We start from the raw sequence: 19064 nt of genomic DNA on the forward strand, positions 1-19064 counted from the left end.
CTTCTGAAGCTGCTGCCCCCGCGACCTGACCCCGGATAGGCGAAAGAAAATGGATGGATGGATGGATGGATGGATGGGTACATTGCAGCTATTTGAATGAAGCTACATTTTTGTACGCAGCACGGTGGAAAGCAATTTTTTATAGTCTTCTCATTGATTTATGTTGAATAACCATCGTCATATAATTGTAATATGTTTTTGTCTATTTACTGTCTAAAATCAACTTTATTTAAAGATGGTATAGCAGCATGCAAGATTTTTTGATTTTACCATTCAGTTTTTTTTCCATCACATGTTTTTACCTCAACTTACAGGTTATGTTATCCCCAGTCATGTGACAGAGGAAATGCTGTGGGAGTGCAAACAGCTGGGTGCTCATTCTCCATCAACTCTGCTCACAACTCTCATGTTTTTCAACACAAAGTAAGTTCCACGGCACTCTAATAACAGTAAATTGTTTTTAAAGAGCCTAAGTGCTCATTTCCAGAAGCATAATTTCACTTTATGAGTCAGAAAGAATAGGTTTATACTCTTTAGTGTTTTAAAAATATATATTATTTTGATTTCTGTTCAACTGTGAATGAAACTGTTTAAAGCTTTTGTTACCAGTTTGACAAATCATTGTTCATGAAAAGTACAAAACACTGTAGTTTTTAGTATTAATAGTATAATATGTGCTTTCAGTCCATTATCTGTGTGTATTTTCAACACTCTGGCAATCATCTGAAAGTGTAGACACAAAATAGTGGGTCAGAGGTGCTCCGCTTTTTGATCTGTCTTAGAAGGTAGTGTCCAAGTTTAAATAGCCGTGATATTAAAGGTTAAACCAGGATCACTGGACAGCTTTGATGCAGTAATGACCAGCAACCAGGAAGAAGATCATTCCAAGAAAAACTGGGAACAATAATGGCTAACTTCTTTCACTAATACAAAATAAAGTTCAACTTTGGACTGGTATCCCAAGCACTGTCTCTACACCACACCCCCTTTGGTTCTAAGATCCCAGCTGCATGTTATGAAAGCACGGAGTCTGGTGATCTTACTGAATCATCTTGTGTGTTGTGAATAACAAATGAGCTGTAAAGGGGAGCTATGTTGTTTATTGCGGAACTATGGTCTGAAAAGTGGCCTTAAAAGTGTTGTAGCCTTTTCAACAGTTAGTAAATATAGCCATATAGGAATCAATGTTTTATTAAAACTGGGTAGTAATTAATGTATTTAATCTTTGAACATTTTTCTGTTGTTTTTTTTTTAAGCCAATAAAATGTTTATTCCCAAACCTGCCAACTTGTAGCTTTGTGCATCAATTTTGACATCGGAATGCATTGATGCATTTCAGTGTATAAAAAGCAGTAGACAGCTCTAAAGTAATTATACAACACACAAGTGAGTTTTTACGCTATATCCGGGGAAAAAAACTCATTCACATTTACACTGCATGTGGTTCTGCTCTGGTCCGCTGTGCAGTTTGCCAGCATGCATCTCCACACTAATATATACTGCGTCCGCTCCACAGCACAGAGCTGCTTTGTGAAGCATGTGCAGGAAATGCCAGATGGCGCTATAGAGTATAAATGTGGAAATCAGACCAAAAACAATTCATTCTGGGGAAGCCAGACTGGAAACAGTTGAAAATGCATCACTGTTGTCTTTTTGAAACCATCCATGTGTATTTTGTGTGTATCCATACGCTGCATGTTGCCATCTGTTTCCCAAATGGAACGATACATTTTAACGGCATATGTGTATAAATATACCCGTATATTTATTAATATAGCTAGGACTTTAACAAAATTGGCCTATCTTTTTGACATTATTTTGAAAATACTGATGATGTGCTTGCTCCTTTTCCTGCTGCTGCGATGTGATCGTTGTTGATCGACTCCACATTTGCTCCGGCGTCTGGCAAAAATAAGATCAAATCTGATTTTGCTGGATTGCTGTTCACACTGTTGACCTTCGCAGACAGTCTAAATACTGTGGTTATGTATTTACTGCGGAGTGCGGAGCGGAACTGCATCCAGTCAGGGGTTTGAGCAAAAACAAAATTTTGTGTTTTTGTTTTCAACCAGCTGTTTAAAGAATGAAAAAGTAAACGGCTCCTTATTTTTGTCATTCTTTTTTTACTGACTTGAACTTTTCTCCAAAAGTAAACTGATTAAGAAAGCATCAACTGGTTTATTTGTGCATTGTGATTGATATGTGTTTTTTTAAAAGGTATTTTCACCTGAAAACAGTGGACCAGCATCTAAAAGTGGCTTTTTCAAAGGTGTTGAGACACACCAGGAAGAGTCCCAACAATCCCAAAGACAAAAGCACCAGCATCCGATACCTGAAGTCAACAGAGAGGTTTATAGGACAAAAAGGTAATGTCACAATATAATGTTATTGTTTATGGTTTGGTTCAGCTCTTCTGCTTTGTTTAACACTCTGACTTTGGTAGAGTCACATTGTTTCATTACTGCAACTTGTAGGAAACTCAAAATTCTTGTTTGATTGTTGTATTGACATTTATCTGACATTTTCATTCAAAACGATTTCAATTTGAGGGTGTAAAGAAGTAAAATGTGGTTGACAGGCTTTTAGTACAAAGTTTAAATAATGACCGAGCTACAGAGCTCAACTCCAGTCAGTGGAGGATAAAAAAGGAGACAGATCTTGTAAATCAATTCTCACAACTAATAAAGAAGCTCAACTATGAGTCACAAGCAGCATGTGCGATCTCTGCGCATCAACAAAATCATGATTTGTGTTTTAAAGTTTGTGACAGACTTTCAGATGACTTAATAATAGAAGTAAGTGGGTCACTGTGTGCGTCACTGCAGAGTCGCTGTTGTTCACACCAACAAGTGTTGATTGTCTTTGACCAGTCAGCGGTCTGCAATATTTTCACACAACCAAATGGTACCAGGATGGCTCACTTGAAACTTTGGCTGAGGTAGTACCAAAAAAAAAAAACATTAGGCATGTCCTCAAACCAAAGAAGCTGAGCTTTAACGCTCCACTGTACCATAATATTGAACTGTACTATTGGGCTTCACTGACTGTTTGTTTGTATTTTCCTTTCAGTGACAGATGACATGTACTCGGAACAGGTGGAGGACCCAGAGAACCCGCTGCGCTGTCCTATCAAGCTCTATGATTTCTACCTCTTTAAATGGTGAACATAAAATTATTATTAAGCTATATAGAAACTTTAGTTTAAAATGGTCGTTAACACACAAAAAGCAATATTATAACAGCAAAGGTTATCCAGCAAGGGAAATTAAGTCCTTTTTTATGCATTTGTTTTGTATAATTTTTTTAAAAAGGCTCAAAAAGAGCTGCAAGAAGAATTGTGATTGTCCCCATACCTTCCAATGTTTTGTACTTAATCTGCAAATATTCCTGAGTATATAAACATGGATTTGTTTATAATCATATAACATACACTCACGCATAAGATTAGATATTTTATATAATAAAATTAACATATATACAGCACATGCAACATCTAATAGCTTCTTTATAGTAGAAACATAATCCTCTTGACCTAATATTTATTATGCTAATTTGCTATTTTACAGTTTCCTAACAATTTCATTTAAATTAGAGTTGTCATTTAAAAATTTTAGCTTGTAAATGTTTAGAGTATTTCATAGTTTCACTCCACAATAGAAGGTACAAAGGTTTTCATTGCTGTCAGTGGAACAAAAAAATTATACTTAAACCTTAGCTGCCCTTTCTGTGACGATGACACAATTAAATTTTTCTCAAGAGAAGCGTTTGTCCTTAAATAGTACTCAGAGTTTGATTGACATGAGAGATAGAGAGCTTGTTGCACCCCGCACTAATGTAAGAGAACACTGTTGCTTAGCAGCTGACCAAAAACATTGACTGTGAAGAAATTTTCTTTGTGCTTTTCTCTAAAAGGTGAATAACTTTTTTTTTTAAATGACATAAGCAACTATTGGAGCCAAGGAAGATTTAATCTTCTGGGTTGTTTGGTGTCTGCTAAATGATTGAGTTAATAAAAATCTGCTTAAGAGCCACAACATCAGAGCCTTGATAGAACCATTGCCTAAAATAGATTTTGTTTATAGATATATGTGGAGGCTATGCTGACAACTACGCAGTAATTTTTTTACTTTTTGTAAAGATTAAAAGGATTTTTAGATGTTTTTAGATATGATTCAACTTATGGCACAGCTTACTGCTCATATAGTGACCATAGAGTTATGTAAATCTCTCTTTTCAACTTTGTCACTAGTAATTATCAGAGTCAGAAATCAGTCCTGAATATTAGGTCTATGTTGTGGCTAAAATGACAGAAATGAATAAAACTCAAACTGTGCTTTCTCACCTCTCCTTATTCCCAATGAAAACTATTTTATAATAGATTGTGTAGGCAGACAGAATCCTTTGACATTTAATTAATAGGAGCATCCTGAAAATATCCTCACACAATGTTCTTTGTGTTTCTTTCAGCCCGCAGAGCGCTAAAGGTCGCAATGACACTTTCTATCTGACTCCTGAGCCTGTGGTGGCTCCCAACAGTCCCATTTGGTATTCGGCGCAGCCAATCCCTAAAGAGCAGTTGGACCAGATGCTCGCCCGCATTCTTGTTGTTCGTGAGATCCAGGAAGCCATTAACATGTCTGAGAGCGTGCATTAGTCGCACCAGGAACAAAGCAGACTCTTCCTTTTCACCAAGCCTTTGATCGCTCGTTACGAGCACTTTTCTATTTTCACCCCTCGATGGAGTTTTTGGGGGTGGCGTGTATATGTTTCTATTCATTCTGACTGTACATACACATACAACAGATATGGAGAATGATTTGTCTGTCTTGGGCGAGCACTCAGTTTTGTTTTTGGCCAAAGGATGACGTGTCTAATCGTTTTATTTTTAGTGGACCTGAGCTCTAATTTAAATGTTATTTTAGATGTTGATTTGCCTCACCAATCGTGAACTAATTATTTGTTGTTTGTTTTAACCTGTAAAAATATGTCGTATATATTTGCATCAGGGTTGGTTTGTGCTATTATGCTTTTATTTTATTTTTATTACATTTCCCCCCCTCTATTCTCTGTGATTTCAGTTAAGTTCACAGTGAATACCTCGGTGGTATTAAATCATATTTAGAAGCCAATCCAAGGCTTGAAAAACTCTTTTTTTCTAGCTGTGTGAATTCTCTTTCCTTGGTATTTCACTTTTCTTTACGTTGAGTTGACGTCTCATTCAGACACTGATCTCTGGACTTGATAATGGTTCCTCTGGATCCCTGCAGCGTCGAATCACATTAGGACCTAAATACTCCATGAACTCGGTCGTAACGCCCTGTCACCACTTAACCCACAGCCACTAGCACTTGCCTCGTGACTTGGATGTGGCGAGTGGAGGGTGGAGGATTCTCCTTTTGCTCTTCAGGAAATCGGTGACTGAAAAGACTCACCTGTTGTATTTTTACGTGTCTGCTGTACTACGAGAACTGAAAAGTCTTTGGGAGTTAGCCCTTATTGATCTATAATGTACAAAAGTTGTAGCTCCTCTGTGAACTGTAATGGTTTTCAGTCATCTAAAGGCGAACAGCAGTGCCTGTGTGTTTTTGAAACATGACCTTCTTTTGTACAGCCACTTCACCATGTGTCTGTCTTTATGTTGACTCTCCATCCTGAGTATTGAAAGCCTGAACTCTATAAAGTGATACACAATGATTTATCAAAAAAGGCAAAGAAAAAAAAAACTTAATAAAAGTCATCTCACAACTATGAATGGAAGTAAACAAACTTAAAAGATGGAAAAACAGTCCAGCTGCACTTACTCAATATCTTATCAGGAAAGATTTTTTTTTCTTTTATCTGCTGAAAAGTGCTGCATCTGCAGTAGTGCCTGTGTAAACGTGTTCGTTTCTAATGAATAACTGCCTAACAGGTCAGACTTGATGTGGCAGGTTAGTTCCTTCTGGTTCCAACACAAACTGCTGTCTGCTATAAGTATTTATCTGAATGTTGTCAGGTCAGGTTTTTTTTTTTTTTTTTTTTGCATGCAGGGCTTTTGTGTCATGTCGGACACTTATTTTCCTTCAGTCTCACCATCATTGGAGGTGAAGGATAAGGGCATGAAAGTGTCTTTTCTTTATAAGTCCAGTGTTTCTGTTTTTTGTTAAGGCATGAACTGCGTACATCCTTCTGTTTCAGGAGTTTGGTTAGGTCTGATTTGGCTGAGATAAGGAGGGCATTAGTCGTCTCAGCAGGTTCCCGGGATTAAAAATCTGGAGTGAGTTCTGCTGCTCTGACGTTGATTTCTGTCGTTGGTGCCGTCTCCTCCTCCCCGATCGGTCCTCTCGTCCTGACGAGCTCAGTGGTTGGTAATTACTGTGGGTCTGTGGGCTGTAGGGGAAGAAGAACCACCCAGTCAGATGTCATGTTTCAGTTGTGTGACTGCTTAATGGGAGGTCTTATTGATATTTTTATATATACATTTCTTACCTCAGTGATGATCCTCCACTCAGCCAGTACACCAGACACTGATGAACACACATGTACTGCTCCTGAGGGCACAAAAAAGCAGAGAACATTGAGTACAACACAGATTCATAAATAGAAAAACAGATGAACCTATATGTACCCAAATACTTGTCTCAAGGTAACTCATATTGTGAGGTATTAAGTTAGAAATATCCACATTTTTAAATGTATCTTAAAGACCTATTTGAAGTGTCTAAAATGTGTTTTTGGTTTCAGATAATACCAACAAAAATAGGTCCTAATTATGACAAACCTTGTGGGATATTTCCCATTCATCTATATTTAACCAGGCAAATTTCAGTGAGATCTCTTTTGCAGGGGAGGTCTGAACAAAGACTAAACAAGAAAGTTTTTGATTTTGGAGGAAACCAGAGTATTCAGAGAAAACTCTCGAACAAGAAAGATCCCAGGTCCAAACCAAGGATTAAACTCTCGGCCTTGTGGCTGTGAGGCAACTGTATTAAACACTAACCTGTGCTGCTCGTGTCTAAATTTTAAAACATGTTTTAATGATAAATTGTAAATGATAATGAAACTAAACTGTAGGATTTTTGGGAACCAGAAAAAAATTTTACACCAGAGGTGACCAAAGTGGGGCCCGCAGGCCAAAATTGGCCCGCCAAGCCATTTGATTTAGCCCACCATCAGTTGTACTGGTTATTAGATTGTAATTATGTTAAGATTAAATATAAAATACAAGTAACTACAAGAGAGATTTAGATTAGATTTAAGTCCATATATAGATTTGCACACCTTAAAAGACCACATATACTCAAATTTTAAATTATGAAAAGTCCCATGAGCCCTTGCTGCCTGAGCATACATTGAATTTTCTCCATGTCCATGGACTGAAAGAAAAAAAAAGGAATGTGGGCAACCACACTGGCTGCTAGCTTATTAATGAAAAAATAAGACAACTTTACTTAAGAAGTATTTGTATTTTTTATTTTGTTGCATTTGGCCCATGGCCCTCAGATATTTTAATTTCGGCCCTCTCAGGGAAAAGTTTTATTTAATTTTGGCCCTGTCAGGTAAAATGTTTGGGCACTCCTGTTTTAAACTATCTACAGAAAGAATCTTAGTTGAGAGAGTGCATGAAGTAAAGGATTCGATCATAAACTTCAGTGGAAACTTCATAAACTACATAAAGTTTAAAAGTTTTGCCTTTTTTAACGAAAAGTGCTTTAGAGTTAAAATTTTACATTTTGTATAAATACAAAATGTACCTACCTCTGCCTGATATGTAAAATCAATGAGACATTGAAGGAGCTTTTTAATTTTTTTCCTTCAAAATCAAACATTTTTATGTCTGTTGATCTTGTATTTAAACCTTGTATTCTACAACAACCTGATGTACAAACAAGTTCTGTGGTTCGTACAGAGACTTCTTTTTGAAGTCCATTTAAAAATATATACATCACTATTATTTTTCATCATAGGAGATGAGCTCACCAGGGTCTGGACTGTCCACATTCGATGCAGTCGCAGGTCCTTCACAGCGGCTTTAATGTCAGGTGTGATCCCTCGGACACACAGCTGCATCATCCACAACAAAGCAACAAACGTCCCCGAGCGGCCAACGCCTGCACTGGATCACAAAAGCCAAAGGAGTGTCTTGGTTAGAGCGGTGCTAAAAGGAGTTTCCTGGAGCAGACGGTGCTGCATTGTAAAGCCAAGGGTTCACACCTGCAGTGCACCACAGCTGGTCCCAGACGAGGAATGGCTTCTAAATGCTGCCTGATGTGCTCAGTGAACGCACAGAGAGAAGATGGGTTTGGGACACCACAGTCTGGCCAGGAGGGGTATTGGTAGTGTGTGATTATCCTGTCGATGGGGCTGTCTCTCTGAAACACAAACACTTCCATCAGTCTAAAGCAGGGGTCCCCAGACTTTTTCCTGTAAGGGCCACATAACTTTTCCCTTCTCTGGCGGGGGGTCGGAGTCAGTTTGTAACAGAAAAAAAGTGTGACTATTGCAGGAGTGCCTAAATGTAAAAATTTATTGTTTTCCAGAAAGCACAATCAAATAACCCTCTCTGGGTTCTTCACAGTATGTATTCTGCTGAGCTAACAGTCCACTTTTTAGCTTTGAGAGTTTGTTTGCTCGCATTTGGCCTTGCAAGCTGTCATACTTGTCTTTGTGATGGGATTCATAGTGTCCCGCAGATTGTATTCTTTGAATACCGCTACCGCCTCTTGACAGATGAATAAAAAATAATTGTTTGTCCACTGCAGCTTAAATACCCTGCATTCTGAATCAATGTTTCTCTTACCTAATCTTTTCACCATTATTCTGTTCTCTCTTTGAAAGGGGCGGGTTTAGGATTTTTTCTGGGGGTTGCCAGATAGGGGCACAGACCGCAGAAGGGTTAGTATGAAATAGTTACTAACTAATAATAGTTAATAATGAAAATAGTTCATAACTAAGGAACATTTTATTGCAAAAGTCCAACTTTATAATCAAATACAAATACACATACATGAAAAAAAACTAAATGCTCTCTGGTATTGTTCTGGGGGCCGGACCAAATGGAGAGGTGGGCCGTAGTTTGGGGACCACTGGTCTAAAGTGTAAGGGCACGCTTACATAAGTCTGAAAGTGCTTGTAACTCACCTGTCGCAGGTTAACGGTTGTGATAAAATAATCCGGACCTTGTTTCCGAGCTACAGTCGTCACCTGAAGCGACCCGTGATAAGCTGTCCCCTCATCCATCATCCAGTATTTATCACACAGAATCTGCACACACACGGAAAACATAGAGTTAAAGTGAGTTTATGTGCTTGAAAAAAAAATTTCTTCAAAAATTATTGTTGATTTTGTAACTGATAAAGTTTAGGATAAATCACTAAAATAACTAAAATACCACAATTCCACAAAGTCTGCTTAATGTTTTTTTTTTATTGATTGCAATCATGGGAGAATGCTGACAACATTCTTGTAGATTGCAGAAATGTTTGCAGGAAAGAAAAAGTTAAAGGACCCAAAGTTCTTTAAAGGAAACAATGAATACTTATAGCCTGCCCATTTCCATGCCTGTTTTGAACTCGGATCATTTTATAATAAGGAAGAATGGAGTTGCAGCCATTTTAGTCAAATCTGATGTGCGCAACCTCATGCAATCTTGCAAGATCTGTTAGCGCTCAAAGTATGTGTTGGGCATGACGCTGAGCCACTACGTCAAACTTTAGCTCAATCTCTTTTAAAATGACTTAGTTATATCTTAGCTCTCAGTGCCATCTTCAACTGAATTGACTCCAAATGTTAATCAGTTCTAGATGCACATCCATTGATAACTTTTTGAAGATTTCATTCAAACCCCTCCAGTGGTTCATGAGATATTTCGCTAACAGACAGTTAATGCTAAAGTGTTTTAAGCAATGTTTTGCCCTCAAAGTATGTGTTGGGGATCAGTCCCAGCTACTACCAAACCAAACTTGAGCTCAGTGTCTGTAAAACTGATGTTTGCCAAGACGGCATTGCTGCAGCAGCCATCTTGAATTGGATTCACTCCAGAAGGTAAACAGTTGTAGATGTTCATCCAGTGGTTATATTCAGAGTTTCATTCAAATCCATCTGGTGGTTCATGAGATATTTTGGTAACAGACATGCACAGACACGGGCCAACATATGATCACCCTCAGCTTTGGCAGTGAGCGACAAAAAACATAAACACGTGATTTCACAGAAAGTGTTTCTTGTCTGAGTACACGAACTTCCGACACGGTTGTTTCAGCTTTTTTTTTATTTTATTTTTTTATTATTTTTGCTACATAATCATCATTATGGTGCAACTTGTTATTGTGTGGTCAGGTTTCAAGTCATTGGTGGGTGGATTGTTTGGACAAAGACAGGAAACAAATAGTTTTTTCTGATTGGATGCTGCTAAAGAACCTGAGCTATACTCCATTCAAAATGTTTTTTTTAACTTGAACAAACAAATGTTTTTAATAAAAAGTCTAATCAGATCATATACTACACTTGTTTTAGTGAGGATAATAAAAAAAAGGAATATGGAAGTTAGTAAAAGTGTCTCACTGTGTCCTTGTATCGCAGAGCTGTCACCATGACAATTATCCTGACATTTTGCTCCCACACCATCCTCCAAAAGTCGGCGATGGTGTTTGGCAAAGGACCCTGGGTGCAGATGAAGTCTCGTTCTGATCCCCCACCCTGAAACCACACAGATAGATAGAAAATGTGATTAAACGAATGGAAAGTAAAAAAAGACATGAAGCACAACGTTAAGAAAAAAAGAGTGAGAAATCGTACTCACAGGCACAAAATTGGCATTGATGTAGTCTGAATGTGGGTCTAGGTTTTGAATGGATAACCTGACCCGGCAGTGATCATCTACAGTCACATATGGAGAAATAAAGTGTCTTCAATGTTATGATGTGTTCTTGCAGTATATTGTAGGTATAACAGGAGAAGCGTTGAACTCACATGGCAAAATGCAAGAATATCTGTTTTTTTCTTTGTTGGGCTCCAAGACTCCTGCTCGGGCAGGGAGATCTCTGCCGACATTGTGCAGCTCCTGCAGAAAGACGGTGACAGAAACACTTGATAAGAAACATTTTAAAGATTCGGTCCAAGCGTCCGTTCTCCTCTTCAGATTTAATTACCCCGAACTCTTGTTTGAAGCCTCTGTTGTTGTTGGCGGCCAATTTGAAGCATCGCAAATTCAACTCCTGCTGAAGCTGAGATCTGGAGAAAGTTTCCATCCTGAAAATAATAAATAAATAAAATAACATGATTGTGCAGAATGTCATGGATTTCAGTAATGAGATCATAGATCCATTTTTCAAGGGAAGCTTGGGCCTAAATGCAAACTACATACAGAGGGACCCCAGGCCCAACCCTGCATGCGCTTGAACTCAAGACTTTCTTGTTGTGAGGCAACAATGCTAAATATTAAATCCACTGTGGTGCCAAATGGAAACGTTAATAGGTTTTATAACTGACAAGAACTTCAAATTTATACAGTTAAAATCCACAGTAGTACATCTACTGCATGTCAAAGATATTAACTAATTAAAGAGCTGAGGTTCTTTGAAGGAACATGTTGCCCTCTGCCTTTTTTTAAATAATAATGTGTTATATCAATGCTTGTTTCCATATGATGATTAAATTTGTGCTAGGGATTAGGTGTCTTGCTCAAGGACACCATGACACGTAGGCATGGCCGGGTCCCGGGAGTTAAACCTGTATCTTTTTAGTCCCCAATTCAGCTGCCTTACCACTGCACCACTGCCTCATCCCCCCAGTTTTAGACTAAAGCATCATCTTTAGAAAGGATGGAGTTAAAACTACATTGGTCAAAACTTCAGCTTTAGCACCTTTAGTATTATATCTGTGAAGCTGACTGAGTTAGAGCTAGTTTTGTGTTCGCTGTGGCGGCCATCTTTAACTGGGCTGACTCCAAAAGCTGATGTACAGTCAGTGATTACTTTCTGAGAGTTTCAATGAAAGCTGTCCTTTAGTTCATGAGATATTTTGTTAATACCCCACAAACATGAACAAAACCATCTCCGTTGGTGTTGAGCAATAAATATACAATATTTGTCACTGGATGCGAAACACATACAGTTTAAGATAAGACAGTTTGTTTCAATGAAGAAAAAGAATATGACTAGTTTAACACTTTAAACTTTGTCAGAATATTAAACGTTTATGTCGGCCTTACCCCATGTCTTTTCCTGCAGACTGAGTTGTCCTTTCAACATGCACCTGGCTGGGAGAGTCAAAACTTGCAGATATGATTTTAGCGCTGATTGTGAGAAAAAAAAATCCTATGTGGAACATGAAAACCAGAGAGTGAGGAATAACATCGTCTGTTTTTACCTTTTTTTATCTGTCTTCCTCCTATAAATTGAACACCTATTTGATCTTCTCATCAGAAGTCTATTAAAATTACTTCACTGGCAGACCATCTAATCCTTACTGTTACCTCATAAGAGAAAAAGTTTGTGTTAAAGGCAACACTCACTGCTCACTCAGAACAATTACATGCCACCTGCCAAGAAAGTAAACCTGCTCCAACAGGTTCCCAACCTCAAACACCAACAAGACAGAACGGCTTCAGTATTTACATGTCTGTTTCAGGCTTACCTTAATAAAGTGATGAATGATTTAAGCCCTTCGTGGGGCGAGAAGCAGGATCTGAGGACTGATTTAAGTCATCCTAAAGTTGTCAAGGTTCTGCTGATACTTCCTGACTGAGTCCAGGCTCAAAGGAGTGAGGTGGGTGGAGACACTGGGTGGAGTGAAACACATAAAACCCAAGGGGAGGGATGTCACAAACCTGACAGCCTCTTTGTACTCCCCGAGTCATTATTTGTTTTATTACAAGGTGTTCTCAATTCTAGGAAAAAACAAGAAGTCAGTCTTCCCTGGATAGATTTTCAGAGCAGCGTACGTGGACAGTTTGTAAGGAATTTAACAAACATGCTCAGATAGATAGATTATCTTTGCTTCCATCTTCCCCCAAATACTCATGGTAGAATATTCTCACAGCCTGATGCTGTCGCCACCATGTTTGACTATGACAACAGACTGTTATTTATAAAAGAATACTGTCTCACGTCTGAACAATTTGACTTGTATTTTTAAGGGTGGGTCATTATATCTTTTCCAGGCACATAGTTCAAATCTACACCACAATAAAGTAACAATGTTACCTTCATTTCTTTGAAACACCTTGAAATTAGCCTCTGTTTCTTTAAAAACCTCCTACCATTTCCAACACTCCCATTTCAGCATGTTTTCAAACAATGCCTTTCAGGGGACAGGTGCTCAGCTGCAGACTGAGCTCCAGGGAGGAGCTTTGTACAAATAGGCGGAGCTTTGTACCAGCATTTAGGCAGCTCCATATGGCTACCACAGGAGGTTCAAGGATTTCTCAAACAAGCATGAATGAGTAAAAGCAACACTCTGGGCATGTTTTTGATGAGGGAATGACTTTTTAACATGATATAAAGCTAAAAAAGTTGATTTTGCATCATACTCTCCCTTTAAGTGATTCAATGCACAAGCATCAAAACAGCCTTTCCACTATTCTGTTTGGTTTCCATCAAGAAAACTGCCCACTCAGTTGAAGATCGACCTCTAATGCTTATTTCCTGAAAGTTTTAACCAAATCCCTCCAATGGTTCTTGAAATAGTCTGCTATCAGACAAACAGAGTTGACTCTGATAGCTAATGTTGACGTTTTTAACAAGAATCTCACACAGCTTGTATTGCTCCGAGTATGTGCTGTGGATTACACGCATCTATAACCACGCCAAATTTGAAGTCAATATCTGTAAAACTGGTTGAGTTGTAGACATTTTTGTGTTTGCCAAAGTTGATCAGCTGTAGAGGCCATCTTTGACTGTGTTGAATCCAGATGATAATCAGCTAGAGACACACCTAATGATTATGTCCTGGGAGTTTAATCAAAATCCGTCCTGTGGTTTGTGAGAAATTTTGCTAACAGACTTGATTAAAGTTAATTCCATATTATTGTTAACTCCCAATAAAGGCAAACAGGCGACGACCATCGATGCGAACCAGTTCAGGTGGTACTATGGAGTTAAATGGGTGACAGCTTACATTGATTTTGAAAAAGAGATTTGACATCGAAGAAAGAAACACTGAAAAACACAACATTGAAAAGATTTTGGCATTTTAAAGTTACAATGCCAAAATCTTTTCAATGCTTATTTTTCAATGTTTTATTTTTCAATGTTTCTTTTCTCAATGTCAAATCTCTTTTTCAATATCAATGTAAGCTGTCACCCATTTAACTCCATATGGTACAAGTTAGTTCAAGGTGCTGAGCTGCAGAAACAGGTTTAAGGCAGCAGTAATGTGCCCATTTTTTTTTGAGTCACAGGTTCAAAACGCAGCAGACAAAGACACAACAAGGTGTGGCAGCAGCTGCACTGCACTTTGTGTACTTTCACTTTTGATAAAAACTTATCAGCCCAGTCCGAAGCTGATTGGACAGCTGGGGGAGAAAAGGAAGTAAAACACGTCGTGTAGCTTTCTTGCGCAATAACCTGCAGAAAATGCTCGCGTTTCGCTTTCCTCTCTGTGTGAGGCCACTTTAGCCAACTACTGGGTTTAAAACAAGCTCCGGGCGCACGATGAAGTCCGACAGGTAACCGATAAACGACAAAAACAGACAGAAAGGTTGAATTTTAAAGTTTTTTTTTTTAACAGCCAGACGGAGTGAAAGTAAAGAGGTCCACATTCTCTTCCTGCTGTTTTGGACTGGTCGTAAAGATTCAGGAGCGAGCATGGATCATGCACGAGCCTCAGACACACAGGTAGGTAGGAAAGGTGAAAAATGGCAGGCCGTAAACACAGGAACGAGGAAATAATTAAAAAAAACGGTGCGTGAACTCCTCGACCGCACGTGAGCAGTGTGTGGCTAACAAAACGCGCCTGCGTTAATTAGCACCTGTATTAATTCAGCCTTAATTAGGCGCGTTAACGAAAAGAGAGCGACAAGAATTTCACTAAAGTCAGCAGAATAAAAAGTGCAACAACTGAACACACGGGGGCGCTGGTGAGCTCCACAGCCAGACGAGTGGTGATACTTGTGCGTTGCGTCTGTTAGCAAAATATCCCTTGAACCACTGGATGAGTTTCATTGAACTTTGCCAAAATTAATCAATGGATGCACATCTGCTAAGACTTAACTTTTGGAGTTAACCCAATGCAAGATGGCTTCCACAGCTGGCTGACTTTGAAAACCAGAGAAGTGGCTATAACTCAGTCAGTTTTATAGCAATTGACATAATATTTTGTGCTGAGACTGATCCCCAACACATGTTCTGAGCACTAACAGTTTGAACAATATCTTGTAAAAAAATCACTTTAGTCAACTGTCTTGTTAGCACAATTTTTCATTAACCACTGGCATGATTTTAATGAAACGCTAAAATAAGGGACCCGTATTAATGGGACAAATTATCAGTCCTAACTCAAACTTTTTAATTATTAAACAGGGAAAGTTTCATAAATGGTTCCTGTTTAAGGCACATCTACAAACTGGTTTAATTCAAACCGTTCACCTGATTTGGTTGTAAATACTTTCAACTTAAAGCAGATAAAGCACAACTTGTTCATTTAATTTCAAATCCATTGTGGTATTTACAGCCAAGAAGATGAGAATTGTGTCAGTTTTTAAATACTTATGGATCGGAGTATACATCTAAAGTAGATTTACTTTTGGAGCCACTACAATTAAAGGCACATTGTGTAGGATTTTGTCAATTCTTTTAGCCAAAATTGAGATAATCACTAATGACAATATAAAAAAAAAAACATGTCTACTCATTGCAGACAAAGACCTTGTTTTATTATTTTTACCTTATAAAAAGCTGTTTATATCTCCATGGTCGCGGGTCGCCAGTACAGGCAGCCGCCATCTTTTCTACGAAGGCTCATGAAGGACAAACTGCGGTGGCGGCGTCAAAAACGGTTTTAGTTGTAATACTATAAATGTAATATTTGTTGTCTGTCATTGTAGCTGGGATAATTTTACTTATTAAAGCTCATAATCTTACCACTTGAAACATCACTAGCCCTGAAGCTGCTGGTAGACATCGTGGTTGGAATTATCAAAGGTTTTTGACACCTGAGAGACACCGTAGCAACTCCTTTGTGTTTGGAAGCGGGGGGGTGGGGGTGGGGGGAGGACCAGGGAGGATGATTCAACCACTCAACCGCTAGAAAACAACAAATCCTACACACTGTGCCTTTAAAGATGGCCGCTACGGCTAATCAGCATTAAACCAGCACAGTTTTACAAAACTTGGTTTGCTGATTCTTGTAAAAAAATAAAATTAAATAAATAAAATTAAAATAAAAACCTGAAGCTCCAGCTGCACATAGAAAAACAATTACTTTCTTTTCAAGATACAGTATGAAGTGGTTGTTCTCGCATTATGTGAAAGAAAAAGCGAAAAACAACTTTATTTTATTGTCACAGAACAAAGCAGGAAGCAGGAAGTCGTCACAAATGTTTAAATATTTGTTTTTAAACATTTCCTCGACAGACTGACAAGAGGCCCACTGACAGCACTGCAGCTACTTCTAAGGTACATTCTGTCATAAGTGGGACAAATTGTGTTTACAGCCCTGCTCTGTTAGGATGTATGAAGAACTGTTTCCACTGTCAATACAGGAGGATAAGAGACCATTCAGGAGAGTGAGAAGCCCATCCAGACCAAAAGCCTGGTTGTCCAAATCTTACAAACCAAAGTTTGGAGGACCGACCGTCCACAGGCCTCGGTTAGGCTGGCGGGTCAAAAACTAGGAGCATTATTATTACTATTGTTTTTTTTTTTTTAACTTTACCTTCACATGACGTGGCTTCAATTTCACCCCTCTCACAATCAATGCAGGTTCCCAAGAGATGACCATTCATTCCACAAAGCTGGCTTCAGCAGCCAGAGGTACCACTACCTGAAGCCCCGGAACTTCATCCATGGCAGAGATTACCCTCCGCCTAAACCTCACCACATCTTGCCAAAGAAAAGGGAGCAGGAGAAAGAGAGGGTGAAGGAGGAGAGGGTGAAGGAGGAGAGGGAGTGGCACGAGCAGAGAGAGAGCACCAGTGGAAGTTCTCCCTCCAAACAAAACAGTGGTGAGTTCATGTCTTTAGCACAAGGAATTACATCACACCTGTGTCTTAATCTTCATTAAACCAAATTTCATTTTCAGATCATTGTTTTGATGTTTGTTTGAAGACAGTTTATTCTTCAATATGCAGGGTTTAGTGTAAATTTGTCAGAGGACAGTTCTGTTGCCCCTCTTATTGACTACTGGTAAAAATGCTCTTTTAGCTGTTGTTGCTCACCTCAAACCCTCTCTGCAAGCAGATTATACTTTCTTAAATTACTTGAACCACAAGTGTTCCTTCTGAGGAAGTTATTATTGATTTATGTTTTAAATACCGTATTTATTCATGTATAATACGATCTTATGTATAATATATGATGGCGTATTAGGGCCACTTTGCCAATGAAAAAAAAGGAGGAGCAAATCTCTGAGAAAAAACTCAGAATTTCTGAGATTAATTTCAGAAATTTTCGAGAAAAAACAGGAAATTCTCTTATTTTGAAAAGTCGCAAATTTGCGAGAAAAAAAAATCAGAAATTTCCATAATTAAAGGCAGAAATTTGCGACATTTAAACTAAATATTTTCTGACATGGTAAAGTCAGAAATTTTCAAGAAAAAAACTCGTAAATTTATGAGAAAAAAACTCTGAAGTTTTCAGGAATGGCTAAAGGGTGATTCCACCTGTTTTCAATGCCTTGAGCATCTTTAATCTGCTTTAGCTTAAAAACTAAAACACATAGACTTCAAACCTGGACTAGATTATTCTACACTGATTGCAGAATGTTTAAAACCAAGTGTGTGATTTGTGAAACATATATTTGATATGTGAAGCTGAAGGAAATATAGGTGATTTTGGCACTTTTCATGCATTTTATAAACAAGCATGGCCCGATGGAGAGAAATTATGCTGCGATCAACTTCACACTGAACGCACAAAAACACACAAACCCTTCAAGTTGGACTCTTGTGCACTTTGATGTCAGTCAGACGCTCTTCAAAATTGCTCTTGATGCGCGTCCAGAGCCTCCTCTGCAAGTGGATGGCAGATGAAATAAAGAAAGTAGCTTTGCTTTATTTACTGAGAGCAAGAGCACATCATGCTTACCAGATAATTAATTCATAATTAATTTATCAGATAAACGAGTTTCACTGGGAGTTGCGCACTGACGAGCCGTTGATCCGCATGTCCATGTTCCACCATTGACTTTGCATGTAAACCTGACTCCCCTGATGCTCAAAACGCGTTTGGTGTGAGTGACTGAAGCAATAAGTAGGCCTAAGTCAGTAAACTTTATTTAAAAAGCCATTTTCGTAGACGCGAACATCGCAACGTGCATAACAGAAAAAGAAAAAACATTTCAAAATATTCATAGACTTTTATTTTGAAATATCCGGTTACCGAAACAGGACATGTTGAAAATAAACCACACTCCATAATTATGTTGACAATATGTTTGAGTTGGAATTAGATTTTAAAGGTAACTAATGACATAAATTTGTTAGATTAAATTATATTGGCTATTAATGCTGTTGTATAACACTACAATATTAATATGAAGATCTCAAACTAAAAACCAACTTAAATTATGCATTAATTGAAGTTTGGAGACAGTTTAAAATGCGTCTTTTCAGAACCGCATCTGACACTTGCGACGGTCGGGAGGGGGAAGACGGCCAGGCGGGTGGTGGTGGTGGGGTAGCAGTGCTCAACTGCTCTTCTTCTGAATAAATGAAAACTATGTAACACTGGTCCCGATGCATCTCAGTAATCCAGGTAAAAAATCAAAGGAAAAAAAATTGTATAGGTCCTCTGGACGGGTTCTTCTTTAATGAAACGTTTCGTCTCTCTTCCAAGAGACTTCTTCAGTCTGAGAGTTTCAGGCAAAATTCAGGCTTTTATGTCCTCCCTCCAGGTGAAAGAGTGCCATGTGATGTAGGTATCAGT

The 19064-nt window shown here is 38.4% G+C and overlaps 3 protein-coding genes across 9 annotated transcripts in view; 2 read left to right on the forward strand and 1 right to left on the reverse strand.

Moving 5' to 3' along the window:
* LOC106522941 (glutamine-rich protein 1) overlaps positions 1-5619 on the forward strand; it is a 15238-nt gene extending 9619 nt beyond the window's left edge. For all 6 annotated transcript variants that reach the window (XM_014016211.1, XM_014016218.1, XM_014016225.1 and 3 more), the window contains exons 9-12: positions 315-423; positions 2218-2366; positions 3070-3160; positions 4468-5619. In XM_014016211.1, the coding sequence (XP_013871665.1) occupies positions 315-423; positions 2218-2366; positions 3070-3160; positions 4468-4654 (536 nt within the window). In that variant the 3' untranslated portion in view covers positions 4655-5619. The remainder of the gene's footprint in view (positions 1-314; positions 424-2217; positions 2367-3069; positions 3161-4467) is intronic.
* A 578-nt stretch (positions 5620-6197) lies between these two features.
* LOC106522979 (receptor-type tyrosine-protein phosphatase beta) lies at positions 6198-12755 on the reverse strand (the record flags this gene model as incomplete). 2 transcript variants are annotated; one of them, XM_014016262.1, is given in 11 exon segments in its annotated part: positions 6198-6369; positions 6469-6530; positions 7960-8095; positions 8194-8351; positions 9121-9243; positions 10543-10677; positions 10781-10857; positions 10951-11041; positions 11130-11229; positions 12191-12238; positions 12616-12755. In XM_014016262.1, coding segments are annotated over 10 exon segments (1059 nt in total), but the record flags the coding sequence as incomplete, so codon positions are not given.
* A 1632-nt stretch (positions 12756-14387) lies between these two features.
* LOC106522993 (periphilin-1) overlaps positions 14388-19064 on the forward strand; it is a 13236-nt gene continuing 8559 nt past the window's right edge. Inside the window, exons 1-5 of the mRNA XM_014016272.1 lie at positions 14388-14647; positions 14710-14816; positions 16554-16595; positions 16682-16788; positions 16902-17143. Of these exons, the coding sequence (XP_013871726.1) occupies positions 14787-14816; positions 16554-16595; positions 16682-16788; positions 16902-17143 (421 nt within the window). The 5' untranslated portion in view covers positions 14388-14647; positions 14710-14786. The remainder of the gene's footprint in view (positions 14648-14709; positions 14817-16553; positions 16596-16681; positions 16789-16901; positions 17144-19064) is intronic.

This window comes from Austrofundulus limnaeus, unplaced genomic scaffold (genome assembly GCF_001266775.1).
Source record: "Austrofundulus limnaeus strain Quisiro unplaced genomic scaffold, Austrofundulus_limnaeus-1.0 Scaffold3, whole genome shotgun sequence".
In the NCBI taxonomy this organism is placed as follows: Eukaryota; Metazoa; Chordata; class Actinopteri; order Cyprinodontiformes; family Rivulidae; genus Austrofundulus; species Austrofundulus limnaeus.